General features: G+C 38.8%; 1 protein-coding gene across 10 annotated transcripts in view; it reads left to right on the forward strand.

Moving 5' to 3' along the window:
• nfia (nuclear factor I/A) overlaps positions 1-25,289 on the forward strand; it is a 167,556-nt gene that overhangs the window by 40,395 nt on the left and 101,872 nt on the right. For all 10 annotated transcript variants that reach the window (XM_051908655.1, XM_051908654.1, XM_051908656.1 and 7 more), the window contains exon 2: positions 874-1,402. In XM_051908655.1, the coding sequence (XP_051764615.1) occupies positions 874-1,402 (529 nt within the window). The remainder of the gene's footprint in view (positions 1-873; positions 1,403-25,289) is intronic.

A 25,289-nucleotide genomic window follows, 5' to 3' on the forward strand; every position in this document is an offset into this window, starting at 1 on the left:
TTATTATTTTGATAATTGCTCAGTTAAGCACATGTACAGTATTAAAAATGCTTAGTTTATGTAGTAATATTTCCTTAGGTGTATTGTTTACAGTTATTGCATTATGTAGCTTTCCTAAATAACTTCATTTCAGGTGATACAGTAATATCCTGTAAATATTAAAATATACTTCCCTTTGTAGATAAAAAAAAAAAAAATCCCTGCATGATTATATCCTCTGCTAGACTTTGAGTGTGTACAAAGAGATGCGTTAATATTGCGGCCAATATTTCGCTGGTCTTTTTGTCATTATATTATAAAAATTGATTTTCTGCCAGGTTTTGCACCAGCGGCAGGTGAAGGGATTCCAAAACCCTGCACAATCTGCCCCGCACACACTCCTGTGTGAAAACAACACACTCCTCACTGATAGGGAATGAAGTAGCACGGTTTTTGGAATCGTGTGTGCATTTTTATGGAGAACAGATAAAAATAGGCACTCCAATTTTCCTGGTCGGTTGTTGCTTTTTCTCGGCCCTGGCAGACCCCTAAAGACCAACATTCTTGCCAGAGAGCCAAGATATGTCCTAGACGAGCTTCACACACACACACATACACACACACTGCCCTGCTCGGTTCACAGACACACTCCTGCTGTTGAGGGCCGTTTTTCAAAATAATCGAATGGGATTTTATGTAGATGCACACGTTTAGCTTTCATGGTGTCTGCTGTGAAAAATTGGTTGTTATTTTTGTACTTGAAATTAAAACAAAAACATTTATATTTTTAAATGTATATTTTTATATAAATTTTTAAAGATTTTCTGAAACTTGAACTGTGTTTTTTATAGTGTCCATGTGGACTAATTTCTGCTTACTTGTCCTTCTTGGCAGGATGAATTCCATCCTTTCATTGAAGCACTGCTGCCCCATGTGAGAGCGTTTGCCTACACTTGGTTCAACTTGCAGGCCCGTAAGAGAAAATACTTCAAGAAGCACGAGAAGCGCATGTCTAAGGAAGAGGAACGAGCCGTGAAGGACGAGCTGCTCAGCGAGAAGCCGGAGGTCAAGCAGAAGTGGGCATCGCGGCTGCTGGCCAAACTCCGCAAGGACATCCGGCCGGAGTTCCGCGAGGATTTTGTGCTCACTGTCACCGGGAAGAAGCCTCCTTGCTGTGTGCTCTCCAACCCCGACCAGAAGGGCAAGATGAGGAGAATTGACTGCCTGCGTCAGGCGGACAAAGTGTGGCGCTTGGACCTGGTCATGGTGATTTTATTCAAAGGTATTCCGCTTGAAAGTACTGATGGTGAAAGGCTGGTTAAGTCTCCGCAGTGCTCGAACCCAGGGCTGTGCGTGCAGCCCCATCACATAGGAGTTTCCGTAAAGGAGCTCGACCTGTACTTGGCCTACTTCGTGCATGCAGGTAAGTCCCGTTTTGAATTCACTAAATCTGTTACATATAAGATAACATATAAAGATGCAAATGACACCAATGTGGGCACCAAAAAGTGTATCGCAAATTATGGATTGTACTTTATTTTATTTCATTTTTATAATACATCAACAGTCAATAAGAAAGCTGGGAAGAATAGGAAAAGTGCGTCAGATTTTTTCCATACGGTCTGTGCAACTCAAAATCGAATCCTCTGCTTCCTTTCTGCCACTTTTCACAAATAAATAAAAGAAAAATATATTTTATGTAAATACGTAGTTAATTTGAGAGTGAATTTTCTTTTTAATTCAAAAATATAATGACTTATTTGTAGTTATTTATTCTAATTGCAAAGTCACTGCGCAATATAAAACAGAACAACTGTCTGTGGAGTTAAAATTCCAGTGGAAAAGTCTGATGCAAATATCTGATGGAGCGACTGTTAATTGGCAGAAGGCGGCAGGGGATCCGTCTTGCACTGACAGCAGCACAAACACAAGCTTTCTCTTGGAAGACAAGAAGCGCACTTTGTTTCGCCAGGCAAACTGAGCACCTTAATTACATTCATTTCCTCTCTCGCACAAATTGTGGCAGTGAAGTCTGAGAGAGTTGGCAGCGTGCGCATCCGCCGTTCCTCGTGTTCCATACGGACTTGACTTATGCTTTGATGAGGTGCCGATAAAAAGAGTAAAAAACGCAGTGTAACCCGAAGACGGCGGAGATAAAGCCGTAAAACGTGAGCTTTAGCGCCATGTAGGAAAACCGTGGTATCTGGCAGACGGCAGGTTGCAAAACGGGAGCGTGTGAATCACTTTGACTTGGTGGGAACACAAAGGCCTGTAGCCTTTGAGCTTTTTGTGAGGATAAGTACGACACAGTCACAGAAACGCGTTTCCCCGCGGCCCGCCGAAATCCTCAGTTTTGATGTTCTGAAAGCCTATTCAGCAGGGAGCGTCCTGCTAACATCCTAATCTGCGAAGTTAGGTTTTCTTTTTGATTCGATGGTGAATAAGAGACGTCAGCAAGAGAACAAGAGGAAGAAAGACATGGGAGTCTCTCTCTCCTCATCTCTGACCTGCATAGAGGCCGATCAGGTTTCCTCCTCTGTCTTATTTAAAGCAGTGGAGCATTGCTGGAGCCCCCTTGATTAAAAGCCATCTGAAGAGAGCCTGACCTCATACACAGATGGTGAAAGTGGGGCTTCTGAGAGGAGCTAAAGTCAGTAATTAAATTTATCCCACAGTCTTGCCAGGGCAAAGGGGTGCAGGCCAGAAAACACACCCACTTCATCTAGACAATAACAGAGCTACCTATCGATATTAGCGGACATTGCTGGAAAAGAACATTTAAATTCAATCTAGGTAACCAGAAAACTCAAATAAACTAGCAGAACAATAGAAATAAGTTACAAGTTTTTCATTTTGTATTTCTTAATGTTTGCTTTAATTTGCAAATTTTTTTAAAAAATATTTTTCTTATATGTAAGTTTAAGTTTTTTTAATATTTCTTCAGTATTTTCACTATTGTTCAATATTTTCCATATAAAATGTAATATATATATATATATATATATATATATATTCTCTATAATATTTTTCCTATATGTAATGTTAAGTTTGTATTTTTCAGTTCTATCAATATTTGTCATTATTTTTGCACTACAGATACGTTTTTTTTTAATAATTTTCCAGTTGTATTCTTATAATATGTACAGTAAGTTTAAGTTTGTATTTCACAATTTTTGCAATGTTTTTCGATATTTGAACATTTTTGCAATATTTTCCATTATTGGATATATGTTTGAATATGTGTTTGAAAAACACTTTCTAATTTCAATAGTCATGTGGTTTATTATTTTAGTCAGATGTTATAAATCTCTTTACAGAAAGTAACATGAGAACTAGAAAAAGACACAAATGTGGTGTTCACTGAGGCCTGAGGACATGCAACCATGGCTAATTTACGGCAGGAGCACTCCACACGTGGGAGAGGTCACGGCTTAAGATGTTAGGGTCGTGACCCCATCTTCAAGGCATTTGACCTTCTAGATAAACATCCACTCCCATTAGCAGCCAGTCAAGCGGAGGGCAAGCTTTGGTTTTGGGTTGCCCTCTTGACCTCCTGTTAAAACAGGTGGTTTTGTTTGGGCCACAAAGTGGTGTGCCATTTAAACCAGCCGAAAGGGGCTAATAGCCGTGGAGACTCAGACTAGCATTACGCCAGTGATTGTTTCCTTTTAGATTTAGGTTCTGGAAGTACATGAAAATCGGGCAGTTTGTTTCTTTTTTTCTTTTTTTTTGCAGAGTTGTAGAAGTAATAGTTTTAAATAATTTAATATTTTAAGTTAATTTAAAAAAGAAACATAGAAACTTCTAGATGGGAGATTAAGATGAAGTTCCAGTTCAAATTCAGGTTTAAGTCTAAATTATTACCAACAACAAAAAAAAAAAGGCTATTGTGTTGTCATAGAGAATCAAATTGATGCATTAAAGGGTTAGTTCACCCAAAAATGAAAATTCTGTCATTAATTATTCACCCTCATGTCGTTCCAAACCTGTAAGAGTTTAGTGCAATGCAAATGAAGATCTTTTTGATGAAATCTGAGAGCTTTCTGCCCCTCCATAGACAGCCTACGCAATTGCAACTTTGACGCTTTAAAAAGTTCATAAAGAGATCGGAAAACTAATCCATATGAATTGAGTGGTTTAATCCAAATTTTCTGAAGAAACTCGATCGCTTTTATGATGAACAGATTTAATTTAGGCTTTTACTCACATATAAACATTGATCAGTGAACATAAGCAAAAGCTCAATCGAATCTGAATGAGGTGCGACAGAAATCCTTCAGATTTCATCAAAAAGATCTTCATTTGTGTTCTGAGGATGAATGAAAGTCTTACAGGTTTGGAACCACATGAGGGTGAGTAATTAATGACAGAATTTTTGGTTTAACTAACCCTTTAATAAGTACTTATTTTAATAAAAAACACAATTAGAGTTCTTTGAATTCACTGTCGTGATATATGTCAACTTAATGCAATTTCACTTGTTGTGAAATGTAGTTGTGTCTTATTGCAGTGTTTTCAGTCTCACTACACAATGGAAGGATACCGCTGGAGCAGATAGATAACAAACGCGAGACCGGGCCTGTGTGCAAAATTCCCTGCCAGGCTGTTAGATATTTATACTGGACTTACCTTAATTGACCCAGAGCTGCGTCGAACAAACCGTTTGCGTGTGTAATGTTTGTAAAGACGTCTGACCCACTTCTATGTGAGCTCTTAAAGAGATTTACTATACAGTGTGTCTTTCAAAACTAGTTAGCTTTGATGACGCATGCTTGAGGCGCCCTGTCATAAGTTTTGTAAATTCGTATTAAGTTCTGGGAAGTTGGCTGAAAGTTTTTGCAAGGGCCGAGGCAAAGCCGGTCAAGGGCTACAGTAAGCCGGCGGTTTGTAGAATTTTTTTTATTTTTTTATGCCAGTAACTGAATCTGCTGATATCTTCAGGCTGACTTTTGGCACATCTTGTGTTACAGCCGTTTTATATTTCTCTTCCTTTCCACAGGCTGAGGAATAACAATAATTTGGATCTATTTAAGGCGATTGTGGGATAAACCACAGCCTTTGTTGTGGTTACTGCAGTACACATTGTGGGCTGGGACCTCCCCACCCCCTCGCACCCATCCTCCCCTGCTTTCTGCTCGCTAAATCCCACCGACCAGCCCTGTTACTGCAACAATGACCATGCCACTGTGCTCTTTCACACAGTACCATTCATTAAAAATGAGGTTGTCGGCCATTCATAAAAATACATTGTCATGTTATGACTTTTCTGCCCTGATTGTGCACCCCTCCACCACACTGGCAGAGACACAGTGATGAAGGACCGGCTCAGATCCAATGATGGGATACAGCACAGTCAGTTTTAATATCATTGCATTTGACCTCCTTTTGAACCATTTTTTCCTGCTGCAATGTGATTGGATTAAACGAAGCAGATGGTTCTGGGATGGGAAACACTGTAAGATGTTTGTTGCACAGCCACTTGCCTTTAGTGGGTAAATTTCTCCTAAACCTGATTGCGAGGCAAATTCGTGTAATCCATTTAATGTGCATTGTCAGTGCCGATCTTTCCTCGCAGATTTGGACTAGTTAGTTGGCGCCCAACGCGGGGTTTTTAGATGTCAACAATGTCGACCGTACATTAATGCATCTTTTTCGTTGTCGACTATTGTTGTGCTTCTAAAACGATTGCCTTTCTTTCTTTTCCAATGTGCAAAAGATGCAAAATTAGTTTAAAATGCAGCTCATCACACTCCATTTCCTCGCTGACATAACGGCGGCCTGGGGAGCACGGTGAAGGGTTTAGAGAGCGGAGGCAGTGGGCAGTAATCTAGAGCTGGCGTGAGCGGTACACCTGTGCTCTGGGCTTACTGCTGTCCCCCTGTGTAGTGAGGCAGGAAAAGGTAAGGGGGGGTTGGCACCAGTCAATTTTTGCTAATTAGTTTTGTATTAACTCCTCAGTCGTCCCAGCGCTCGGCCACTGAGAGAGAAATAGGCCCCTATATGGGAGCTTGTCTATTTTTATTTTTATCCTCCTTTATTCACACATTTATTTAATGCTTCTCGTGTTGGAGTTGCTACAGATGACTTTGGTGTAAGAGAATGAGTTAAGTAGGCCCTTATGGAATACAAGCTTTTTGCAGATACTGTGAAAATTTGGATTTAAATAGCATAAAATGTGTTAGGTCATATGTGAACTTCAATTGTTGTCGAAATACCAGCAAATCAGCTCTGGAAGTATGTCAGCTTAAAATGTAAAAATGGTACATATTGATGTTTTTTGTAAACAAAGCTGTACGATTTGAATAGTTTGAGCATGTATGCAAACACTTTGTTTTTAAGAAGTCTGCTGTCGAAGCGTTTGAGCCATTTGCAGAGTTTTAAAAGAACCAATGCAATCTCTCCTTAGTGTTTAGTTTAGAGTTTGATCGGCATTTTAGTACTTATACATAAATGGTAGCAGTACGGATAAACGATGAAAAGGTATTGAATGGTTTATCAGGTTTTGTTTGTTTCTGCATTTATTCGCAATTCTAATTGTGTTTACCGTTTCTTTTTTTGTCCACGTTTTTTGTGAACGCATGGCTCGCAGGAAGCTTAGCGTTATCAGGGAACTGTACGCAGTGGCTGCTAACGGATCAGACTGTTTTAGACTTCCCAAGAGCAGACATCTCGTTCATTACAGAACAGCAACTTTAGCTAACTTCTGAGAATGGAGCCTTTGTGCGCGCATGCCATTCAACAAGAGTGCCATTGTCTTAAGCCCCAGCCGGCAGCAAACGAGGCATTGCGAGGCCTTTGCCGGGAGAAACTTTGATTGTATTAGGTCTTGATGAGGACTTCATCTGAATGGATAGCAGACAGCTCATGTGTGTCTTAAGTAGAGTAGGAAACAGTTTTTTTCAGCATTACTCTGCAACAACACCATAAATTTGTCAACTAGGCTGCATGTGACTCATTTGAATTGAGATTTTATGTTTAATAAGCTGTTAAAAGCAATTTAACAAAGGTAAAAGACCTTTACAGTCTGTGTTGGCTCCAATAGGAACCCAAGTGATGGGCAGGAATGTCCATTCAGCACCGAACGAACGTCGTAAAACAAATCCCAGCAAGCAAAAGCCTCTTAAACTGGGTTTAAACTGACAGACTGAGCTTGCTTCATCACTAAATCTCTGCTCAAACTGGATCCCTTCCTCGTCACGCGATGTGAAGATTGATCTGCTTTAAAGTGCCCAATCGGTACGTCACGGCCTATTGATCAGTGTGTTTGCAGTGTTGAGCAACGTGTGTCTGAATCTCACAAACCAGCACACTTGATGTTCATAAACCATTTCATAAACACAAATTCACCATGATATTTAACTGTTTGCCATAGTTGGCGCTCTAGTGGTGTCATGAAAGGCCCACTCCCACTGCCAAGAGAAGAATGCAGGCCCAGTGATTGAGGCACGGGGCGGCATTGTACGCCGGAATATAAAGGAGAGCGCAGACATGAAACAGGACAGCTGTGAGTGTCTGTGGGGGAAAGTTGCTACAGATGGTAAAAGAAGTGGAAAATAAACTACCGTATGGCTGGTAAAATATAGAAGAAAGGCTGGGGGTGTGCTGCCGTACAGGATCCTCTCATGTCGTTGTTGTGTGTGTGTTTCTGGGATTTTATGCGTGTCTGTGTTAAAGGGAATATGTTACCACAATTGCTTGGCTGTCCCAATACCCGTTATGCCCATCTGCTGCTGAGCAATGCACAGATTTATCGCTTTGCGTGGTCTGTGACTGACATGTGCTAGTCACGCAAAATCCCTTCCGTTTTCACTAAATTTCATTACATTATTTTTGGATTAGGGATGTTAGCGCAGTTATGGTGGATTTGAAGATTATACTGGAGTATTTTACTAATTTAAGGTGTCAAGTGTGCTTTTTAGAGCAGTATTTCTAACAGTATTACTGAATATAGTTGTATTTTAGACTTTATTGTAGTATTATGTAGTGTTATCATGGCACAATTGGACTTCAGTTTGCATTCAAGTTTTATCAGGGTAGGTTTAGACATGCTGTTTACCGATTTTTGTCACAGAGGGTGGGAATCTGTCTGATCTATCACTCCAACAAGTGAGCCGTTTTCCAATTACAGTGAACATGTTTAAGGGACTATTAGTAGTCAGAATTTTCACCTTTAGGAAAATAATCTGGACTATAATGCCCAGAAAAGAAATTTCAAATGTAGTAAGTAAAGATAGACGATACCATTCGTTTTTAAGCTCCTAATAACAGATATACTTTTGATTATTTATTTTTGCATTTTTGTGCAGTAAATTAATCACTAACAATCTAACAATGACATTTTTAATATTAGGAAAAATATTATGATGATGATTATTATTACTGAAAATAGTAGTAATATGATTTTTGAATAATATTATTAAATAATAATGCCTTATTATTATGTGTAGTAGTATTAGTATTTAATAATAATATGAATATGAATAGACATTATTATTATTATGTATGGCTATTACATAAAAAGATGAATAGTTGGTGAAAACATTATTCAAATTAAATGTTATATATCATTGTAACACCATTGTTTCCTGCAAATTTGGTACAATACTGTTATATTTAGAGACCTACTAGATGGCATTTATCAGTTGAATCAATATGAACTAATTACATAGAGATATCTGTAAAAAAAAATATCAGACAATCTGTACTTTTAAGTATTTTTTAAAGTTTGTCAGTATCTCTCATTCTGTGTATAATATATTTATTTATTTATTTATTTATAAATAGCAAAACTTTCTAGTATTTTTCTTAGAATTGGAGCACATTTTCCAACAATGAGGCTTATGCTCTGTAAGCAAGGTTATGTTTGGTATTTGTTGTGTTTTTTTAGGGTTTTTTTTGGTTTTTTTGCGTTCATATCGTCAGATGTTGTTTTTAATTATTGAATGCAGAGGGAGTATGGAATTGACTTTAAATTATTGAACTATTTATCCCCAGAACTGCCCTCAGTCCCTCCATCTGTCTGTTTTGCAGAAATATAAATAAATAAGCAAATAAAGAAAATAAGGCTATTGCACACTTCTAGCCAGACCCCGAGTTCTGGCACGATTCTGTTCCTTATTTCTGAGGCGCCCCTTCAGAAAAAAAAAACAACAACTCCCAATTAGCCTGCTTTGGATTTGGATAGAATGTAAACATGGTCCTTTTAGAATCACGTTTGGAGGAAATTCAAATGTCGTGATGAAAGTATGTAAAACATTTTAACATCCAACCTGCCCCTTTCAGTAGGCTGCCGTCCTTCAACTCCCAGGCCAAGTGCAGCAACATGGGAAGAGATATTTTTTGCCCCCACCATGTGTTTGGTGTTTTAAATAATGTACTTGAAATGATTTGTCTTCATTTATTCAGTCGGATACTAACGATACTCTTTAATTAGCGGTGATAAGAGCAGGATCTCTAAATCATTCCCTTCCGTTTAGTCGCTCCCAGACTCGCCGTATGAGTGAGTATCACTCATTAAGAAGAGTTTTAGGGGGCATCGATCTATTAGTCATGCATCTGAATTACACTAACACAGAAGTTTTTGTTTTCGCACCAACAAGGGATCGTCGGGACTCGTTAAATTGATCACGAAGCGTGTATTCTTCGAGGCTGCGTTTCACCCACACTTCCAAAACTGTTTTCACAGACAAAACAAAAGCACCACTTGATTAGCTGTGAACCATCTGGGAACGGGAAGCTGTGTGACCAAGCTAATTGGTTCGATTTGAAAAAGAATGGGACAGACCCTCTCGTCGCATGCATGTTTGAATGAGACCCCCTAACTGCAAGTTGTGTTCCTCACCCCTCCCTGCATCACTTTTGTTATACGTTCCCGGTGATGAGCTCCGGTCTGATGCGTCGGCGCTGGGAAACCTCTCGCTCGTGGGGTTTGTATTACTTCACAGTTGGGAAACAGCTGGCGCGGTAGAATGTGGCACTGTGTTGTGAAATATAGAATATTGTTTAGAGATTCTTTTGTCAGTGCTAGTCGAAGTTGACAATGTTATTAATGGGCCAACAGTAGTTGAAGGCACACAACATGTGATCTGTTGATAAGCGGAGGACTCAAATCACAGTGCCACCTGTTGGCCATGGTCGTTACAGTGATTTTACCACAATTTAAAGATGTTGTTTGGCAGACATGAACAGAAATGTTTCAGAATTTACTTGGCATGTAGTTACAAGCTGTTCCCTTCCAAGCTGTCAATTTCATATGCAAATGATTCGAATATCGCAAAAACTACTACAACTAAAGTAGAATTTAAATCCTGTGTGTTGAAGATGACCAAATCATGTCAATAGTAGTTAATCATTTGAGCGACTTATTCAGTCACGTGATGTCAACATACCATCAAAACTTCAAAACTTTTTTTTTTTTATCATATAGGAATTTATTCAGTAAAGGTAGTTTATGCGCATGTTTTTATACCGAAAAGAGTACAAATTATTTCTAATATGTGAGAAAAAATTTTTTTAACTCAAATTTTTTAACTTTTTTATCTGTTCACTTTATATTTATTGTATTTTTGCTGCAACTTCAATGGTAATCTGTCAGTAATCTTGGGCAAATTATTCAATCACAATATTTTGTGCATATTATGTTTTTTTTTTTCTTGTGCGTTTTGTATTTTTTTTTTTAGTTCAGATACAGAAATCTCTGTTTCCATTGAGCATTTTTAAAAATATATTTTAAATGTTATTTATTTTGATATATATGTTTCCATTTACTTTTTTATATGTACAGTGCTCAGCGTAAATGAGTACACCCCCTTTGAAAAGTAACATTTTAAACAATATCTCAATGAACACAAAAACAATTTCTAAAATGTTGACAAGACTAAGTTTTATATAACATTAGGGTTATGCAAAAATGAGTACACCCCACTGAAAGTCTCTGGAGCAAAGCTAAATTTTAGACTACAAATGTCTAATTTAACAAGAATTCAACCCCAGCTGAGTCTAATTATTCATTACACAGGTGTCCAGCAGACAGTTGACTATAAAAGGGAGCTAAAACTCCTTCCCATTTCATGCTGTCAGCAATGGCACCACATGGAAGAGAAATGTCACAAGACCTGAGAAAGAAAATCATTTCTTTACACCAGAAAGGTGAAGGCTACAAGAAGATCAGCAAAGCTTTACTTATCAGTCAGAATACTGTAGCAAAAGTGGTACAAAAATTTAAAAAAGATGGAACTGCAACCATCTCACAGAGACGTCCAGGTTGCCCACGGAAGTTAACACCTCGACAGGAGCGTCTTCTGATGAGAAGGGTTGAAGAAAATCGCCATGCAAGTTAACTGCAGTTATCTAAAGAAGTAGAAAGCCAAACTGGGATGACTATTTCCCATGACACAATAGGGCGTACACTGCAGAGGAATGGCATGCATGGGTGCCGTCCACGAAAGAAGCCTCTCCTAAAGCCCAGGCACAAAAAAGCCCACCTAGAGTTTGCCAGGGCCCATGCTGACAAAGATGAAGACTACTGACTACTAACTCTATACTCTGGAGTGATGAGACCAAGATAAATGTTTTTGGAACTGATGACTTCAAAACTGTATGGCATCGCAAAGGTGAGGAATACAAAGAAAAATGCATGGTGCCTACAGTGAAACATGGTGGTGGTAGTGTCCTTATGTGGGGCTGCATGAGTGCTGCTGGTGTCGGGGAGCTGCATTTCATTGATGGCATCATGAATTCACAGATGCACTGCTCTATACTGAACGAGAAGATGCTACCATCACTCCGTGCCCTTGGTCGTCGTGCACTTTTCCAACATGACAATGATCCTAAACACACATCTAAGGCCACTGTTGGATTTCTGAAGAAGAACAGGGTGAAAGTGATTCAGTGTCTCCTGATCTGAACCCAGTCGAACACCTATGGGGAATTCTGAAGAGACGAGTTGAGCATCAATCTCCATCCAGCATCCAGTCTCTAAAAGAGGTCATTCTCGAAGAATGGAAAAAGATAGATGTTGCAAAATGTCGGCAACTTTTTCATTCCACGCTTAGAAGACTTGCTGCTGTCATTAAAAATCATGGAGGCCATACAAAGTACTATATGAAGTAGTTTTTGTTGTGGGGTGTACTCATTTTTGCATCACCCTAATTTGAGTAAAACTGAAAAATGTGTAATCTAAGTTATATTATTAACCTTACTTTCATGTTATAAGTTAAACAGATGTTATATTAAACTTAGTCTTGTCATAATTTTGGATATTGTTTAAAATGTTACTTTTCAAAGGGGGTGTGCTCATTTACACTGAGCACTGTACACATAAAAGTGCATGACAAACCCAACGTTGGGATTGCATTATCTGTGGTAAAGGCAATCTGCCTTTGTGGCTGTCTGCCACATTCGTTAAATACACATTTCAGCAGATAAAAGTCAATATTCCAAGAAATGGTACAGGTATGGAGCACTTCCTGTGAGAGATGCCAGACATGAGCCTCCCACTCATAGCTGCAGCTCACATTTGCTGCAGGCCATGCTTTGCCCCACTGTTGGGTTGGGAGGAGCCAATGCATGGTTCAAAGTCAGGAGCACAGAGATAAGACAACAGTCAGACTGAGGAACTGTGTACTGTAACCAGCCCAACTGCTCCTTTTGTGGCCACACAGGCGAAAATGAGCAATTAGGATTTTTACCAGCTCTTGTCTATCACTCCATTCCGCTCAGAATATCTCATCTTATTTTATCTGACATCTTTTCTCTCTGTATAACATGTAAAGTTGCGAAATTTGCAGCATTTTTTTTAGTTCATCAGCTTGTATTTGTGTAGATTGCCTCTCTATCTCATTAACCAAGACTTTAAAATGTTCATTTTCTAGAGATGCACTGATATGGAGTTCCTTGGCTGAAAATGCTAGCTGCTAATTTTACTTTCTGCATTTTCATCTACTTTTAAATTGAAATTGCATCTTTCGCAACAGTTTTCGTTTATAAGCAACAAAACTTCACCTAGAATGATTAGCTGTAATTCCACTTTTGGTATTAATGATAATGATTTTTTTTTTCAGAATTATCTGTGAATAATATATAGACCACCACAGTTAGTATGTAGATTGTGAAATAATCTTCACAGAACAACATGCTAAAAACACTCAAAATGATGGCGTAAGAAACAAATCATTGCCCAGAATGATCAGCTGTAATTCCACTTTTTGCAACATTAATAATAATGACTTTTATGCAAATATCTGTGAATAATACATTGGCTACCACAGTTGGTATGTATGTTGTGAAATAATCTTCATGGAGTGACATGCTAACATGCTAAAAACACTCAAAATGATGGCGTAAGCAACAAATCATCGCCTAGAATGATCAGCTGTAATTTCACTATTGGCATCATTAATAATAATTTTTTCACAATTAACTGTCAATAAAATGTTGACCACCATAGCTGCAGTGCAAAACCCAAGCCCGAGATTGTCCTGTTGTCGTATCCTTTCTCCTGTGGCTGACACACACACACACACACACACACACACACACACACAGGGACAGGCGCTGCTCCGCTGTTTCTTCTGTCCTGGGGATTCTTCAGCCCGCCGCTCTGCGGCTTCCTGCTAATTAAATTCCAACGCTGTCCATTAGATGGATAGAGTGAGCGCGCTGCTGACTCAACACAGGTAGGGCAGCACGCTGTAATGGGAAGAGGAGCTCAAGTGCCCAAGCAATTCATTTGGACCCCATTTTACACATCCCTGGGTCACCATATGCTTTCAAGGGTGGAGAGAGTGAAGAGAGGGAGCGGAGAGGGGCGTATAAGCTAATGTCTTCCAAATGCTTTAATTCAGAAACAGACGCCACACGAAGCTGTGTCCTCTAAAACGCGTCGAGGTCGGAAACGCCTTCGCTTGCATTTGTGTGGTCAGCAGTGTACGGCATTGTTGGTATTTGAGGTTTTGTGTTGTCGCTAAACCAGCATAATACCAGCTTTTAAAAATGATTATTTTGGTTTTGCAGGCTGAAAATTGACCTTTTAACTTTTCTCTACTGGATTAGCCAGGAGGAGGTCATCGAAAGGGCTTAAATGAAAAAGCCTGTGACCAGTAAGGGAGCAAGCGACGAGATGAAGTCTGTAATTTGGTTGGTCAGAGTTTGGATGGAGTCCCAGACTGACTTGGTTGGATGCGGTGCTGGATACTACGCCAGGCATGGAGGCAGGGCTGTCGATATGTCATATGCTTTTACACACTTTCATGTCAACAGGAGTGTTTGCTTCAGTCAGAAGCTGAGTTAGCTGTATTAAAGGAACATGAATTGCCAGGGTTGTGTATATCAATTCAGACCTGAAATATCGCCCTCTTCTTATTCTAGATACAGCCCGAATTATTTGGCCTCTTATGGCCAGTAAACAGAACATATTTTCTCTCAGTGCAACTGTAAAAAAAAAATAAATAAAATAAAATAAAATCAGATATGATTATATTACTGCAATCAGACCTACAGAAATGTCTCTTAATTAAAAGCTTTGTTATTTAAAATACTTCTTTTGTTTTGTTTTTGAGAAGGGACTGGAAGTACTAATGGCAAACATTGATAGTAAGCGATTATGAAAACAGTTGTCAACAGTTTTCATTATTGACTTTTTTCATCCCAACCTGCAGCCCTAGTTTTGATTTACGCATACTTAAAAAAACGAATACCTTAACCAATAATGAATTCTTTTAGTATTTTAATGACACAGATTCCTTGTTGTGTTTCTTTTGCACTTTAGCCGCATTTACGCATTCCCATGAAAGAGTTAACAGGAAAGCTGCGACGAACAAAACGCTGGTTGAGCGGGCAAGAAACATCGAAAAATTAGAAAAAACAACAAAACTTTCCCTTTCCTCCTCTTTTCACATTAGCATGTGAATCGCCATTCATTCATTTATGTTCCATTATAACCTCATGAGTGGCCGTTTCTATGGGGCCGGCCCAGCGAGGGTTGCACACTGAAGCTTTGGCGAAGATTTAGTGTCAAGCGAAAAGAAGCTTCTTTTTCCATGCACACCTTTTTCTCCCTTCAGCATCGGTCAGGCCGAGGTGACATTATGCGTCAGGCTATCGCTCAGGCAAAAGCCACAATATGTCAGTGCCCTGCAGGGAAGCACAGGGCACAAGTGAAGTCATGGGGGTTCGGCGGGGATTGAAGAGGGGGGGTACAGCTGGCTCCTCCAGCCTCCCCATTCCCACACTCCCATTCCAATGGGCTGGTTTGTACTGGTATATGCTAATTCACCATTTGCCTAATTAACATCTCATTTGCATAACTTGTTGCATCCCCCCCACCACTTTTCCAAAACAATGCAGGCCGACTGAAGAGACCTAATCCTAAGCGTCTCTCGTCAAGATAAAAGCAATCTGCAATTTTAACAACCCTTTTCTGCTCCGCAATTAAAGCAGCCCATCAAAAACGGCCTGGTGTTCTTCGTTGAGATGCGTACGTCTCCTCTACAAGATGTAACGTAATGTGTACTAACTACACATCATGACATAATTTCATAATAGAGTATGTCGCACTCGATGTGGAAGGCTTTACCTTGACTCTCATACTAGACAGTCACCATTTTATAATGCTACCCTAGCTTGTTTTATCCATTTGTACCTTTCAGTGCTCAATGTTTTTCCCCAGTCGGGCCAGTGGTTCAGATTTCTAGTAGCCCTGACAACTTTTTCCATTAGCCCCAACAACTTTTGCTAGTAAATGGTAACACATTACTGATTGGTTCAAAACTTTTAAGCTGAAGAAGAATTTGCAAATGTTGAAGTTTGCAAGGCATAAAAATGCAAAAATCCTTATTGTTGAGCAATGCCTTCTATATTTAAAATTGTCTTGGGTGTGAAACATGTGAAAAGACTAAAAAGAAAAAAACAGCAGTGGTCTGTCTACTTAGTACCAAATGCCGGTTTGGCTGTGATAAGTATGGAATGTATAAGCATTCTTGTGATTCAAACCATATTGGTATCCTTTCGTTGCTGGCGTGCTGTCATATCCCGCAATGATGCGACAGGACCACAGTGCTTCTGGCTCCATATCCTTGACTTTCAGATAAACCTCAGCTTTTCTCCAAAAAATTGAGATGCGCACACTCCAAAAAACTCCTTTAATTCTTGTTTTTGGATACCATCTCTCGATGCGTAGGCCTCTGAGTGCTCGAGGTCATGTTCTAGCGTACGTACGTGTATGTCTCATCAATCAGAAAGCCGAGAGCATCGCTCGAGTTCGCTAGACAAAATAACTGCCGCGTTTGTCTTCTGTTGCATTGAAATTTTGTGCTTGTTTTTTTTTCACTATCCCACCGCTGCGGTTATCCCGGGGCGAATGCCACAGTAATATTTATACCCCAGAAACTTGGAGAGATACATTTGCTCCTCTGGCTTCACTTTACGAGTGTTGCACAAAGACTGGTGGTGCTTGAGGTTTTGGAAATGAAAGGGAAATGAGAGGGGAGTGTTCTGGTCAGGCCTGTATATTTTCACAGGCCTTCTGCACGAGGACCGCTGTGCTTCTCGGTGCTACCGCAAAACACATGAAGACAAGTGCTCGGTTCTCCACCCCCGCCTCTCCAGCTCCTGACATTTCCACAGTGATTCAATATACGGCCATTTGTAGATGGAACAAAGTTTGGTTTAAGTTTCTGCTTGGGATAGGCCTTTAGGTTTATTTTCTCGGGCCGCAGAAGTCCACAGGAGAACGAAGAGGGGAAGGAAGACAATGAGTCTGCGTGGCCAGGCCCAACAACCATAATTCAGCTGGCTCCCTGTTTGTTTTTGTCCATAGTGAGATAGCTTTGATTCCTCAGCGTGCTTTCATAACACCGAAAGTTACTGCACGCTAGAAGTTGAGTTAAGCAGTCCACGGTGTCTGCTTCAAGGGTTGCAGGAGAAGACGCTTTAGGTGCTGTAAGACCAATTAAGCAGTGTCTTTCATGACTGGCTTACGTAAACCTCCAAAAGCCTTTCTAGAGTCCAGCAGCTCTGTTTTTCTAGCGCTAATCAAACCTCAACACAAGCAGCTCAATGTTGTGATGTGTTTCACAATGACACTTCATTCAGTCCCAACTTCACACGGAAATAAAGCTCAGTTGGCTTCAAGGATTCGTCTTAAATTCACATTTTGTACGATTCTCTTTCTTTTGAAGATAAGATACATTAGCTTGATGGCTTCCACTGTGCCAGGCCTCGATACGAGACTTTCTTTTTGGATTAATGGGATATGTGGGGTCTGTTCAAAGCGGTCAATGGAATGACTGAGTCTTTGTGTAATGTGAATTCATGTATTCAGTTATCAGAACAGCATGAGTCATTGATCTGTTTATGGCTATATGATTCGGGACGGTCGTCCTAGCGAGAGAGGATTGTACTGTAAATATCCGTCAGCTCGACTGGGAGTATCCGAGGCAAATGCTCTCTTCCCCCTCAGGGGTCCAGCCTGAGACTTGACTCTATTTATGCACGGCTGGTGAGATGGACATGGCACCAGGATGACCGGTTCACCCTGGAGTGTTAATGCATTACGAACAGATGAATGTTTTGCTTGTTTGAAACGTAATTGGTATTTTCTCACCTTGAACTGCCTTAGTTTGTGACACAGCAATCTTTTTTTATCTTTTTAAAAATGACATCTTTTTATCTTTTTAATATACAAAGACAGTAAAAAACAAATTTATTGTTTGATTTTATTTAAATATATTATTGTTATAATTTACATTTTTATTTTATTTACTTGTATGTAAAATGTATTTATTTAATTATTATTATTATTATTATTATTATTATTAATAATAATAATTCTGATACTTGGTGGCTTCCCATCTAATTTGAAGTGTTAAGATGGTCCATAAATTGATTGGCTTAATCTAATTATATTTATTAGATTACAGATAATTAATTTAATGCTGGTTACTTTTTTAATAATTATATGATTATAATGATATATTTTTTCAAATAAATGAATTGCAATCGACTAAAACAACTTACATTAAACTAACAATAAAATATATATTTTATTATAACACCATTTTTATATATATATACATATACACACACATGTGTGTGTATATATGTATGTATATATATATATATATGTACACACACACACACACACAAAACAAATTAATATAAATTTAAAAAATATATTTATTTTAAAAAAGAAATATAATGATGAATGTTATAATAATACTACTTATTCATAATAATAATAATAATATTGTTATTATTCAGGTACTTCATGGTTTCTCCCAAATTGAGGTGTTAGGTGGTCCACAAATTTTATTGTAGTCCGCATCTAAAACAGTTTGACAGCCTTTCTCAACTACAAAGTCTTCAGATAAAGTGTTACCAGCTCACTAGCTCTTCCCCACTGTGCCCGGCACTGTTTGCGATTCATAGTTTCCTAAAAATAAGTGTTTGTATAAAAAAGCCCATAAAGTGAAACATGAGGACATGATTTGAGTCAGTGCGATGTCATTAGATTAAACTCCATAATTAAACCGAGCGCAGCAGTTGAGCTCGCCGGGGATGTCACAGAGGACAGATCCGCAACAAACAATGGCAAGAGCAAGAGAGAGAGAGAGAGACACCTCTCTGGAGTAAAGGAAGATGTTTGAGAAGATGCCGCTGTTGTCCCGCTCGATATTTGCACTATACAGAGGTCTGTATCCTCTCAGCTCTCACCTTATTTGCTCGGGAAACATGGAATTATCTCCTTTTCCCCCTCCGTCCCCCTGCGCAGCACATGATATTTAATCCGTCATCTTTGTTTTCAACAAACACGGCGCAAGCTGTTGCTGGCAGGCCATGAGGCTCAGGGCCCATCTGGAAAGCGGGCCGTGTGCAGGGGAATTAGAGGGGAATTTAAGTAGGGGTTTGCTTGGGAAAGCCTGATAACAGTGCGGTACCATGGCCTGTTGGCATCGCCGTGGCTTCTCTCCTCCCCCCTTCCCAGCCTGCAATGTATTATTGATGCTGAAGGTGGGGGGGGGTGGTTGATTGAGGCTTTTGTTTTTGTTTGTTGACGTTGCTGCGTCGTATTGTGTTGGGCTTACCGTTTCTCAATAGCGAGGGATGGCGGGGAAATCCCCTGGTTTCTCATTCTCAAGATATGGTGGAGCTAAAATGGCTTTGGTTAAAGTAGCAGCGGCGTATGTTCGATCGATCAGCTGGCATTAGATTTCTGTCCCTGTCCTCGCGCCGTGACAGCAGTCGTGCATGTATCTCACCTGCAATTACTGCGACAGCCTGTGATGAATGCGGACGCACCAGTAATATGTGCGTCTCTCTCAGCTGTAGTCGTTCCCATGACTCGAGCCCCCTTTCAGTGCTCTATCAGACACCACGCTACATGTTTCTCAATCTGTATCAGGATTAAATCGATAGAACATGCTGACGGTGGGCTCTTGAAGTCCGGGCTTTAGTTCGGATTCAAAGGATTAGCTTTTGATTTGTTGAAATTGATTGGAATTAGAATCATTGCGACTCGGCGTGCAAATAAATATGGAGCTTGATTCTCACGGTTTAATCCGGGAGAGAGAGAGAAAGATTATAACGGTTTATTTGAACATCTGTTAGCAATGAGGTTTCGATTGTAACTAGATTTTTTACCTTATTACAAGGGAAATGCTGTAAATGCCTATTAGATGACTTATAATCTCCATTCTGACAGCTACATAAAGCACATTAATCTCCACAATGAAATTACTGATTAAAATTTTCGATTGTGAATTTTTTATTTTTGTGAATGACAACAAAGACAAAAAAATGGATGGATATATAAAACGTTTGAATATTTGGTTTCATTTTGCACTTTCCCATCAAATAAATGTTTGATTATATTTATATTTATTACATTTTTTTTAAACTAAATTTTCATTGACTAAAATTTGAGAAAATCAAAGGAAAATTGACAAATTAATGACTGAAAACTGAAAACTGAAAAACTGGAAAAATATGCTTTAAAAAAAAAAAAAAGTCATGGATTCTGTCAATGATAATGAAGATTAGACAAAACATTTAAATTATAAACAAATAATTGGTTTCATTTTGCATTTTTCCTGTTAACTAAAATTATTATAATAATATATTTTTGTATTATTAATATATAATATATTATCATTTTATATACTAATAATAAATTATTATATAATATTATATTATTATTATATAAGTAATTTTTGTTGACTAAAATCTGATGCCCTTTTAAGTGTCATTTATAGTAAAATTTAATTAAAATGATTGAATATTAGCAATTTTAAATATATTTGCATCAAAAGACAATACACAGTTTCTCATTTTAGTTATTAACGTTAGCATTAAATGTTTTTGAGTGAAAAAGTTTATATTTTTATATTTTTTTAGCATAACCATTGATTCATTTCTTGGCTTCAAGTCTGTCGTTTCTACGCTTTCCGTGAGGTGCAAGAAATACCCGTCATGTGTTACATTTTTCGCTGCCTTGGGGCTCAAGCTACTTTTGTTCTTGTGGCACGCCATGCCAAGTTAACCCATCTGCATCATAGTGTTATCTCTGTGTTTCTGTCCTGAGCCTTCTGGCATTGCCAAGCCATTAAACTGTATCTCCACGCAGCTGAGCCTGTTCTATAGCCGTAATAGGCATTACAGCTATTTATTAGAGCATATTTCTGCTTTATTTATAAGTAATCGGTTGTGAAGGTGCTAGCTTAAAAAGAGAACCATATGTAGCACTCGGTTTTTATGCCGTTATTTCTATGATCTTGTTTTATTGACTTGTGTTTGTTCTTTTGAGGCTTGTTCAGTTCAGATCAGCTAGCAGTTCCTATAAAAGAGCCGTGTGAAGTAGTGGACGCTACGGTGAAGAGTCCTGCAGGGCTGTGAAACTTTAGAGGCATACGTGACAAATCCCCCAACCTTCTTCCCCCTTCTCTCACGCCCCTCCTTTTCCTTCCCTGCACTCTTTCACCCTAAGAGGGGATAAGTCTCTGATGAGAGCCAGACCAGTTTAGCCTGCCCCACCAGCAAAGCTTTTTCCCATCCTTCTCTTTCTCTCTCCATGTGTCTTCCTTGTTCGTTCTTTCTCGTTTGCTCTCATATGCATTGAACCTTTGTTTGCAGAAACTGGGTAAAGCAGATGCACTCCTCTGGAAGACGCCCAGCTCTTTTGGGGGCTGCTGGGAGCTGACTTTTTGACTGGTTTTACCCCTGCCACATGTTCCCTTTTGCGTGTGGGTTTACATATATTCATATATGCAAGTCATCGGTTAATTTGTGAAAGCTGAAATTTTACTTCACACTCCAAAACAACTTTCTCAAACACAGTAAATGTTCATGAAGAATGTCTAGTCAAATCGAGGCTGGTTTTGGGTTCAATTAATCTTTATCGGATGCACTTTTAGGGGGGTATTTATGCAAGACACATTCTCGTCTCTCGTTTTTATGTTATGCTATTTTTAACTTGATGCACCATCTTAAAAATATCCATAAGTGTTTGTCTATATATCCCTCGGGTAAATTTGACTTGAAAAGTTTTCGCTGAAATATCATCGCACACTCCAAAACAACATTCACAAACACAGTAAATGTTTAGGAAGAATGCCTAGTCGAATGGAGGCTGGCTTTGGCCTAAACTAACCCTTATCAAATTCGGTATTTATGTAAGACACATTCTTGCATTCAAAATAAGGTCTCGGGGTCTCGTTTTTACATTGCGCTATTTTTAACTTCACTTCAAAATATCCATAAGTGTTCATCTATGCATCCCACGGCCACAGTTGATTCATGAATGCTGGGCTAAATTTGACTTGAAAAGTCTTTGCTGAAATATCATCGCACACTCCAAAACAACTTTCGCAAACACAGTAAATGTTTAGGAAGAATGTCTAGTCAAATCGAGACTAACCCTTATTGGATTCATTCTTTTAGGGGGGCATTTATGTATGACACATTCCTGCGTTCAAAAATTTCAGTGTCTCACTTTACTTAAAAACATCTTTAAATGTGTATGTTAAGACTTGACTTTTCAGAGAGAGTTTTATCTAACTGCTAAAGCTCAGAATGTTAATTAAAGGCTAAATCTACATCTACATAAACTAGGTTATTGACTTGTCACTTGTTGGACCGTTGTGACCGAACGTGGTTCCACTGGCAATTAGGAAATAAGAACTCTTTTGAGCGTGTTTCCAGGCCATTTGGAGTCAAGATGATGCACTTTAGACACACTCTCAGACACCCATCGCTCACTGTAAATCCTAAGCACTTTAAGAATGCTCGCCCGTGGTGGGGGGTGGAAACATAAAAGCGGGATCAACAGAAGGGTTGCCTGGTAACAGTAGACAGCGGTCACAGTAGCTCATGGGAGCCCAGACGAGGCGCGGGGTCGACCCTGTGCCCTGACGTGACTCCCTACTAACTTCATATGCCGACAAACAGTCCTCGTCACAAACCTACAGGTTCAACGTGTTCAACGTTATTACTACATGCACTTTAACAGAATAATAATAATAATTATTATTATTATTTATTTAAAATATTAATTTGGTATTTATTATATGGTATAATTTTATTTATTTCAAGTTTTAGATTTTTATTTTATTCTGTTTTATTTTATTCAAGTGGAAATTTTATATAAATTTATATTTATTATTTTTTATTTAATTTTAATTTAGATTTGTACATGTTTCAGGTGTGAATGGGCAAAATAAAAGTCCTTATACTTTATAATATTATAATAAATTATTTATTTATTCATTTATAATTTATGTACTTTTCAGTTTCATTTTTATTATTTTATTAGTTTAGAAATTGATTAATTTATAATTATTAATTTTCTATGTATTTTTAAATTTATTTTTAGTAATGTATTAATAATTTATTTATTTATTCTTAGATATTTGTTTGTTTTTGTTTATTTGCAGATTTTTTTTGTGTTTGTTTATAGTTCTATAGATTTTCAACTTTTTAGTTGAATTATTTATTTTATTAATAATACATACTATTTATATATATATATATATATATATATATATATACAATTTACATTTTTACATGTTTCATGTTTCACTATATATTTTATATAAGGGCTTAAATATAACATTATTATTATTGATATCTGCTTTACCAAAACAAAACAAATAATAAAAAACAATAATTGTATTTTTTTGAGTGCCACTAATTTGGTCATGATACATCACACATCAGCCAAAAGAAGTTACATACAGTAATGTATTTATTTTAATCGGTTAATCAATGTGTTTACCATTATTTATGCTAGACATAAGGTGAATGTGACATTGGGCTTTTATTATAATATTTCTAGTGTGAGTTTGTGTCCTGCAGGAACAGGTAGGGTTCTGGAGCTGCGTGTGCATGTGTGAAAGCCATGCCCCTGCACTGCAACAGCTGGCTAGCCAATATTAAAACCCTGCTGTCTTCCACAGCACTGCTCTTCTCACAGCTGTGATTAGTGGCCGTCCGGTCTGTTCTGTAACCTTAAGCTCAAAGACTGGACCTCTGTGGACAGAACAGGAAGTGATACCAGTAAGTTAGTCTGAGATTATACATGGGCACAGCGAGAAGGGGAAAAAAAGCAAAGCCGATTGATTTGATAGTTTGTTATCATTGGCCTGGGGATCAGGATGCTGGCGGGTGGGGGTGGTGAAGGGGTGTAGCTGATCCACCCGGTAAGCTGATAAATATTTAAGAGCGTTTGGAGCCAGAGGATGGTACAGTTGGAGCTCCTCATCTGGGTTCTTTAATTAGGACGCATTCTGCTCCAGTGCCCTCTGCCTCCCGCATCCAGGGAGACGTGGGGTAGAGAGAGAGGGGCAGCGGGGCTGCTTGCCTGGACCCTCATCCGAGAGAGAGAGAGAGAGAGAGAGAAAAGATCAGCACAAGTCTGCCAGCGTCTGCTGGGTGACATTAAACATCAACAGATGCTGTGCACATATTGCGGGCTGAGATGCGGCGCTTCCACAGGAGGCCCTCTTTTTTTTATTTGTCGTAATCACAACATCCGTTCAAACAAATGACGAGGAGCAAAGCCCTGGAGTAAACAATTAAAAAAAAAATGCAACTGAAATGAAAAACAAAGGCAATGTCGACCACAAAAAAACCTACAACCCCGTCCAGCTGTGTTGCGCTCCTGTCTTGCGCTGACTATTTTTAATCAGCCTGATCGTGTCCATGTTTAGATGGCATAGCGGTGTAAAGCCACTGTGGATCTCTGAGGCAGAGTGATAAATACGACATCTCAGTGTCTGTGTAACGATTGGTGGGGATTTTCAGAGAGAGCAGACCTCTGATGTGTGGCGTACAGATCAGTGCGTCCCACCTGCTGCTGCTGTTGTCACAGACCTGCTTGATCACAGGGTTTGATTCTGCCCACAGATGGGCTGCTAGCTGGCCTTCTCTCTTTTAACTGCTCCACACAATCTGTCTATCTATCTATCTATCTATCTATCTATCTATCTATCTATCTATCTGTCTGTCTGTCTGTCTTCATCCATCCAATCGTTAATCCTGTCTATCTATCTATCTATCTATCTATCTGTCTATCTATCTATCTATCTATCTATCTGTCTATCTATCTGTCTGTCTGTCTGTCTGTCTGTCTCTGTCTCTGTCTGTCTATCTATCTATCTATCTGTCTGTCTGTCTTCATCCATCCAATCGTTAATCCTGTCTATCTATCTATCTGTCTGTCTGTCTGTCTCAATCCATCCAATCGTTTATCCTATCTGTCTGTCTGTCTGTCTATCTATCTATCTATCTATCTATCTATCTATCTGTCTGTCTGTCTGTCTGTCTATCAGTCTTCATCCATCCAATCGTTAATCCTGTCTATCTATCTATCTATCTATCTGTCTGTCTGTCTGTCTGTCTGTCTCAATCCATCCAATCGTTTATCCTATCTATCTGTCTGTCTGTCTCTGTCTATCTATCTATCTATCTATCTATCTATCTGTCTGTCTGTCTGTCTGTCTCCATCCAATCGTATATTCTCTCTGTCTGTCTGTCTGTCTGTCTAATCTAAAACTTTCAAACAAGATTTTATCAAGCTTGTCTAATTAAAAATGAGTTATGAATTTCTTTGAATTTCAACTTAAGTTTGACCTCCTTGTGTTTAAATTCGAATTGCCGTTTGAATTAAGTTCAAAAGGCATTCTCTGTTCAGTGCACAACCCTGCTCCTCACGTTGAACCTGAATGTCGCTGCCCTTCACTGCCACCCCGCTGTGATGACCTCACACAGTCACTGCGTCTGTAAATAATACTGCTGCGCATTGCTTTGAAATGACAGCG

The sequence above is a fragment of the Ctenopharyngodon idella genome, chromosome 10, assembly GCF_019924925.1.
Source record: "Ctenopharyngodon idella isolate HZGC_01 chromosome 10, HZGC01, whole genome shotgun sequence".
NCBI lineage: Eukaryota > Metazoa > Chordata > Actinopteri > Cypriniformes > Xenocyprididae > Ctenopharyngodon > Ctenopharyngodon idella.